Source organism: Mixophyes fleayi, unplaced genomic scaffold, assembly GCF_038048845.1.
Source record: "Mixophyes fleayi isolate aMixFle1 unplaced genomic scaffold, aMixFle1.hap1 Scaffold_3964, whole genome shotgun sequence".
In the NCBI taxonomy this organism is placed as follows: Eukaryota; Metazoa; Chordata; class Amphibia; order Anura; family Limnodynastidae; genus Mixophyes; species Mixophyes fleayi.
This window is the reverse complement of record NW_027447946.1, coordinates 2,484-11,012: the sequence shown is the minus strand read 5'-3', so window position 1 is coordinate 11,012 and position 8,529 is coordinate 2,484. Positions and strand designations below refer to the sequence as shown.

Sequence of the window (8,529 nt, the reverse complement as noted above, 5' to 3'; positions counted from 1 at the left end):
CTCACTTACCCGTAGACACTCAGCGCGATCACAGCTCCCAGCAGCCACCCCGCCGGCTCCATCTCCTCCGCGTCACTCTCTTCCTGGAGGTGACGTCACTTCTGGCGTGTGAGCTGTCAGCGCGCCCTCGTGTGGTCGGAGGAGGAACTGCGGCCTCTGAGTGCTGCGCTCAGATAAACGCGTTGTAATCGCACCAATGCGCTCAGACTCCTGGTGCGCACAGAAATGGGACGCCCAGGGGTGCAGAGAGGTGGCCAACAGAGGGGCTGTGCAAAATCTAAAAATCCACAGCAAAGGCCTCCCTCCTCCCAATGTAATACATCTCTTTCATTAAATTACACATTTGTGCTAAAATGCTCCTCTGTTTAGCCTCATTTACAGCTTTAATAGATCACTAGAGGGTGAGGACAGTGAGACTGTGCTAATGGTCACTGATCTGTATTTTTGCATTTATATAGTTAGACTGGCAGCTCTAAGCTCATAGGCAAACCGGGAGGAGGGGAGGAGAGGACTGAGGGGAGGGGAGGGGAGTTTCTAGTGCCTGGAAACCCCCTTCAATCCTGGGGCACTGTATAATTGAGGTGGCTGGACCCTGCCCCCGCTTCACATGGCTCTGATTGAAAAGGGAGAGCTGCGTGCACCTAACAGTAGTTCACACCCATGTATATTATAGGGATACGAAGAGTTGGAGAGCAGCCAAGTACTGTCTAATATTATAGCCACGCCCCCATGCATGCTGGTCACGCCCACTGGTGGCGTCATGTGGAAACCCCCCTCTACAAATCCTGCGTTTGCCCCTGCAGCTGGTGCAAAATTGTAGTATTGCGGAGTGGAAATGGCCATGAGCCCTTTGGATGGCAGGAAAGGTCCCTAACAATGCTCCCTGGTAATGGTGTGTCTGCACAACTACACCGTTCATAGGTCCATCTTCAACCCTTTTCCTGCTCCACAGTTGAGGCCATCTTGCTCCATGACACCGAAGCATCTTGATGATATTCTAGAGGTGCCCGGCTGAGTTTGCCCTGCTGCTAGCGGGCAGTTTATGCTTTGCAAAGACCTCCTAAATGTTTCTATGAGTACAGTGGCCAAATCTATGTAATAGAGGTAACTCTGGACAATGTACTGGAGGAATTACTAAGGATTGGTAGATGTAACACGTCCCATCTTTAAATCTGTTGTATCTTTGTTGGGCTCTTACGTACAAGTCTATAGGAGTTTGCATCTAATGGGTCTCCTCTGGGCGGGGGGTGAGTTACAATCAGCGGCTACAGAAGCCGTACTTAGTGATAACATCTCTCCTGAGCATTATAATGCTGTGTATTCATATAATTACTGTCTAGGTGATTGGTAGCATTGTGTTTTCAAAGTGTCTAACGCTTAAAAACGGGCCGGTCCCACTGTGGGCTGGGTCACAGGTAACCACCTGCATTTTCTTTCCTTTAAAATGCTCCTAAAAGGCAGTCTCAGCCCCCCCAGGGGCTAAAACTTCCCCGCCTGCCCCTGGCTGCATACATCATTATTATTTCTCCTGGTGGCCTAAAAAATGCCGCTATAGTCCAAATTCATGGAAGTGAATGGAAAACGCTGTGACCCAGTGGTGGAACTACCATTGGTGCCCGGGGCCCATGGAGATAATGGGGCCCGCTTGTTGTTGAGGTAGACATACTCTCTGCCATCGCCCCCCTTACCTTACCTTGTAGGGCTGGCGAGCTGAGGAGGGGGATGTCAGTCTCTGTAGTCATATGACAGTAGTAGGTGTGGTCACAGAGCAGGATCCTGGTCCCGGGCCAATCACTACAGGGTGGTGTCTATGATCACATGGCCGTAGAGCAGGCAGGTAGAGACTGACAATTCTGCCCACCTGCTCTGCAGGGAAAGGTTAGATTGAATTTGTCAGGGGGTGAATGATTTACAGGGGGGGGGGGGTGATTTTGATGGAGGGGAAAATAAATTACATAGAGGTTGTGGGGAATGTGAATTGCGGGGGAGGGGTTCATAGGCAAACAGAGGGGAGGTTTCCTAGTGCCTGGAAACCCCCCTCCAAGCTTGGGGCACTGTATAATTGAGGTGGCTGGACTCTGCCCCCGCTTCCCACGGCTCTGCTTGAAAAGGTAGAGCTGCGTGCACCTAGCAGTAGTGCACACAGCATTGCCCATGTATATTATGGGGATAGGAAGAGTTGGAGAGCAGCCAAGTACTGTCTAAAATTATAGCCACGTCCCCATGTATGCTGGTCACGCCCACTGGCGCAGAGGTGTGGAAACCCCCCTCTACAAATCCTGCGTTTGTCCCTGGGGTTAGGGAAAAATAAATTAAAATTTAGTGCAGTGGTGGAGAAATTTGTGGCAGCGGGATGATAATCTCAGACATAGTCCATCAAGCGCTAGGATGCAAGTAATGTGAGACAGATTAAAAAATGTTGCAAAAAAATGTATTTTATGATACAAAGTTGAGTGCACTCCCCTGAGAGAACACTCTACACGTTATCACATTCATTTTCCAGTAATTGTACCTAACATACAGTGATTCAATTCCAACCAATAAGAACGGTGCGGTCCGCAGTTATAGAAATGGACAGTTTTCATTGGCTCAGACTGTTGCTACGGACACACTAATCGCTGCTGCAATCAAACTGTATATTAAAAAAAAGTTATATTTTCATAGAACAGTTCAATGCACAGTAGTAAAAAAAAAAAAACATCTACCCTCTTGGATTTAAGATCATTTGCAAATAATTGTTATTTCATCCAAAGACATTAAATACGGTACTTTTGAGTGCTGTTTACTACATCTCAGCAAAAGTAATCCCCAGATGACTTTTTGTTAAGTGAATTTGCAAATATAAACAATGCCCCCCTCTCTTTGGATCTGTGGATAATATATCTTGGGAAAATGCTGTGTATAGAAGCAGATGTTTAGAAAAACAAAAAAGAATAACAATTTGTAAGTGCTGTATTTCAACCAAATGGCAGCAAGGAAAACAACAACAATTATTTGTAAATCCTCTTATCGGTTTAGGGATTGTGTGTAAATGTGGAAAACATCTGCTCAGTAACATGCGTCTAACCACCATCTCTCTATAGCCGTTTTTGAACTACAGTTCCCAGCAAGCTGTGTCCATGAATCAGCTGGAGACCCACAATAAACAGATTAACAGACAGCCGACACCTTCAAAGACTTTCGTATAAAACCTTCCTCACCTCCTAAATAACATTCTATACGAAGATTATCGTCCTCAATATTAACTTTGAATCTCTGTTAGTAAATTTTATATATATATATAGTTTTTTAAATGTGCTCCTACAGCTTACAGTAAGAGGTTCACAGTACTAGCACCCTGTAATATGGGCGTGTCACCCTATGTACATTATAGCAAGGTTTCCCCAACACCCCAAAGCCTATCTCCGTTAATACTGCAGTTACAAGTCGAGAGGGACAACCCACTAATGCAAAGCCATCCAAGTTTTCCCACGAGACCGGCCAGTCATACGCTATTAATGTATAATTGTGTCGGGGAGCCAATAAAAGTTTTGTCTCTTGATTTTAGGGTAGAACACCTTGTGAAAAATATAAACATGATGGTTAGCGCGATTCTTCCTCTTCTACACCCAACATCTAACAACGGGTGGAGCGTCTAGATCAAAGAGTCTTCTCCACGTACAATACCCTCAGCAGTCCTTTATACTAAGGACGACGGATCCTGTAATGTTTAATATCTCTATGATGAACGGGTTTTCAGAAGCTCTAGAATTTTCTTCAGGGGGACTCAGGAAAACAAGGCTCCCCTAATTTCTCTCCTTCTGGAAATAAGGGGAGAGACGGGAGAATCCGCATTGTCTCTTTGTTGGCAGGTTCTAGATCTCTTTCATGAATTATCTGGATAATGGCCCCATCCATATCATGAAAATAACAGGGGGGGACCTTCCACGTTCCGATCCACCGGACCTTTATATCAAAGAACACTTGTTGCTGCCTTTCTTAGAGGAACTTTTTAAATCCACCGGATCCTTCATGCCGTGACCCTGTGAGGAACAGAATGTCAGCTCCGTGTTACAGTCATAGTTCAATAAAGACCCGCTACCGCTGAAGGAGCAACACTTACTGCTCTCCGTGACATCTGCACCAAGATATCCGTGGCCAGTGCGTTAAAAGCCTGAGGAGACACAAGAAAGAAGTGGTTGGTCCAAGCAAGAGATGGCCACGTATCTGCAGCCCCTGGTTTATGGGCAGCTCGGGCGAGGACAGCGGCTCTCTTCTGCTTACAGTCTGGCTTTAGGAAGTTTAAGAAATGGAGAGGGCGCCCCCCCACCCACCTCCAGACACGATGGGTCACCTACCTCATCCACATTCTGACTGGACTTGGCGCTGGTTTCAAAGAAGCGGATGCCGTACTCTTTAGCCAACTGGAGAACGGGAGACAACAGGTTATAGTTCTACATACACAGTGCAGAGAGATATCGGTGAACATACACGACACTGTTACCTTTTCCCCGCTCTCCTTCTGGATCTTCCGTCTGTTCTCCATGTCACATTTATTACCTAGGAGCATTCTCTCAACTCCGGCTGCTGCATTCTGCAAGAACCAGGGGTAGAGGTGTAACTCAACAGACTAACCGAGTCCCTACCCGTCACCAGACCAGACAGACTAACTGAGTCCCTACCCATCACCCGACCAGACAGACTAACCGAGACCCTACCCATCACCCGATCAGACAGACTAACCGAGCCCCTACCCGTCACCAGACAGACTAACCGAGCCCCTACCCGTCACCAGACCAGACAGACTAACCGAGCCCCTACCCATCACCCGACCAGACAGACTAACCGAGACCCTACCCATCACCCGATCAGACAGACTAACCGAGCCCCTACCCGTCACCAGACAGACTAACCGAGCCCCTACCCGTCACCAGACCAGACAGACTAACCGAGCCCCTACCCGTCCACCAGACCAGACAGACTAACCGAGCCCCTACCCGTCACCAGACCAGACAAACTAACCGAGCCCCAACCCGTCACCAGACCAGATAGACTAACCGAGCCCCTACCCGTCACCCGACCAGACAGACTAACCGAGCCCCTACCCGTCACCCGACCAGACAGACTAACCGAGCCCCTACCCGTCACCCGACCAGACAGACTAACCGAGTCCCTACCCGTCACCAGACCAGACAGACTAACCGAGCCCCTACCCGTCACCAGACCAGACAGACTAACCGAGCCCCTACCCATCACCCGACCAGACAGACTAACCGAGACCCTACCCATCACCCGATCAGACAGACTAACCGAGCCCCTACCCGTCACCAGACAGACTAACCGAGCCCCTACCCGTCACCAGACCAGACAGACTAACCGAGCCCCTACCCGTCACCAGACCAGACAGACTAACCGAGCCCCTACCCGTCACCAGACCAGACAAACTAACCGAGCCCCAACCCGTCACCAGACCAGATAGACTAACCGAGCCCCTAACCGTCACCCGACCAGACAGACTAACCGAGCCCCTACTCGTCACCCGACCAGACAGACTAACCGAGCCCCTACCCGTCACCCGACCAGACAGACTAACCGAGCCCCTACCCGTCACCCGACCAGACAGACTAACCGAGCCCCTACCCATCACCCGACCAGACAGACTAACCGAGTCCCTACCCGTCACCAGACCAGACAGACTAACCGAGCCCCTACCCGTCACCAGACCAGACAGACTAACGGAGCCCCTACCCATAACCCGACCAGACAGACTAACCGAGACCCTACCCATCACCCGATCAGACAGACTAACCGAGCCCCTACCCGTCACCAGACAGACTAACCGAGCCCCTACCCGTCACCAGACCAGACAGACTAACCGAGCCCCTACCCGTCACCAGACCAGACAGACTAACCGAGCCCCTACCCGTCACCCGACCAGACAAACTAACCGAGCCCCAACCCGTCACCAGACCAGATAGACTAACCGAGCCCCTAACCGTCACCCGACCAGACAGACTAACCGAGCCCCTACCCATCACCCGACCAGACAGACTAACCGAGCCCCTACCCATCACCAGACCAGACAGACTAACCGAGCCCCTACCCGTCACCCGACCAGACAGACTAACCGAGTCCCTACCCGTCACCAGACCAGACAGACTAACCGAGCCCCTACCCGTCACCAGACCAGACAGACTAACCGAGTCCCTACCCGTCACCAGACCAGACAGACTAACCGAGCCCCTACCCGTCACCCGACCAGACAGACTAACCGAGTCCCTACCCGTCACCAGACCAGACAGACTAACCGAGCCCCAACCCGTCACCAGACCAGACAGACTAACCGAGCCCCTACCCGTCACCCGACCAGACAGACTAACCGAGCCCCTAACCGTCACCCGACCAGACAGACTAACCGAGCCCCAACCCGTCACCAGACCAGATAGACTAACCGAGCCCCTAACCGTCACCCGACCAGACAGACTAACCGAGCCCCTACCCGTCACCCGACCAGACAGACTAACCGAGCCCCTACCCGTCACCCGACCAGACAGACTAACCGAGCCCCTACCCGTCACCCGACCAGACAGACTAACCGAGCCCCTACCCGTCACCCGACCAGACAGACTAACCGAGCCCCTACCCGTCACCCGACCAGACAGACTAACCGAGCCCCTACCCGTCAGCCGACCAGACAGACTAACCGAGCCCCTACCCATCACTCGATCACATTGACCCCAATAAATAGCCTCCCATTTATTGGGGTCAATAGTCTATCAACACTGCCTCCGCTCCTCCTGTCACTCTCCCTTCTGAACACCGCTTCTCCTGTCACTCCCTTCTGAACACCGCTCCTCCCGTCACTCTCCCTTCTGAACACCGCTCCTCCCGTCACTCTCCCTTCTGAACACCGCTCCTCCCGTCACTCTCCCTTCTGAACACCGCTCCTCCCGTCACTCTCCCTTCTGAACACCGCTCCTCCCGTCACTCTCCCTTCTGAACACCGCTCCTCCCGTCACTCTCCCTTCTGAACACCGCTCCTCCCGTCACTCTCCCTTCTGAACACCGCTCCTCCCGTCACTCTCCCTTCTGAACACCGCTCCTCCCGTCACTCTCCCTTCTGACCTCCGCTCCTCCCGTCACTCTCCCTTCTGACCTCCGCTCCTCCCGTCACTCTCCCTTCTGACCTCCGCTCCTCCCGTCACTCTCCCTTCTGACCTCCGCTCCTCCCGTCACTCTCCCTTCTGACCTCCTCTCCTCCCGTCACTCTCCCTTCTGAACACCGCTCCTCCCGTCACTCTCCCTTCTGACCTCCGCTCCTCCCGTCACTCTCCCTTCTGACCTCCGCTCCTCCCGTCACTCTCCCTTCTGACCTCCCCTCCTCCCGTCACTCTCCCTTCTGACCTCCGCTCTTCCCGTCACTCTCCCTTCTGACCTCCTCTCCTCCCGTCACTCTCCCTTCTGAACACCGCTCCTCCCGTCACTCTCCCTTCTGAACACCGCTCCTCCCGTCACTCTCCCTTCTGAACACCGCTCCTCCCGTCACTCTCCCTTCTGAACACCGCTCCTCCCGTCACTCTCCCTTCTGAACACCGCTCCTCCCGTCACTCTCCCTTCTGACCTCCACTCCTCCTGTCACTCTCCCTTCTGATCTCCACTCCTCCTGTCACTCTCCCTTCTGATCTCCACTCCTCCTGTCACTCTCCCTTCTGATCTCCACTCCTCCTGTCACTCTCCCTTCTGACCTCCCCTCCTCCTGTCACTCTCCCTTCTGACCTCCGCTCCTCCCGTCACTCTCCCTTCTCACCTCCGCTCCTCCTGTCACTCTCCCTTCTGATCTCCACTCCTCCTGTCACTCTCCCTTCTGATCTCCACTCCTCCTGTCACTCTCCCTTCTGATCTCCACTCCTCCTGTCACTCTCCCTTCTGACCTCCCCTCCTCCTGTCACTCTCCCTTCTGACCTCCGCTCCTCCCGTCACTCTCCCTTCTCACCTCCGCTCCTCCTGTCACTCTCCCTTCTTACCTCCACTCCTCCTGTCACTCTCCCTTCTGATCTCCACTCCTCCTGTCACTCTCCCTTCTGATCTCCACTCCTTCTGTCACTCTCCCTTCTGACCTCCCCTCCTCCTGTCACTCTCAAATCTTACCTCTTTAATACTCTTCATCCAGTTCTGAATATTTTCAAAGGATCTCTCATCGGTGATGTCATACACCAGGATTATCCCCTGAAATGAAAAGACAGATTCTGGGTAATACAGATATTATTAAGATGTAATAATCACATTATAATCTGTGGCTGTATCTGGTGTAAGCAGAGCGCAGTCTTTAGACCAGATACACAGCTAATAAAGTAGCTTATGTGATGTCAGTGAGTAAACAGTGCCCCCTACTGATGGTCTAACGTCACCACAGCCAATAAGAGGCTGAATATAAATATACTCCACGTCCAATCTATCTGCATTCCCCATCATATGCAACCACTTTCCCAATCCATCCTTCATTACCCCAACCTGCCCTGATCTTACCTCCAACCATGCCCCCCCCCTCTA

General features: G+C 51.9%; 1 protein-coding gene across 1 annotated transcript; it reads right to left on the bottom strand.

The window, feature by feature from the left end:
• Positions 1 to 2,417: 2,417 nt before the first annotated feature.
• LOC142134123 (ras-related protein Rab-13-like) lies at positions 2,418 to 8,205 on the bottom strand (the record flags this gene model as incomplete). The annotated part of the gene is made up of 5 exons (XM_075194479.1): positions 2,418 to 4,022; positions 4,103 to 4,153; positions 4,338 to 4,403; positions 4,484 to 4,573; positions 8,128 to 8,205. Coding segments are annotated over 5 exons (360 nt in total), but the record flags the coding sequence as incomplete, so codon positions are not given.
• Positions 8,206 to 8,529: the final 324 nt, after the last annotated feature.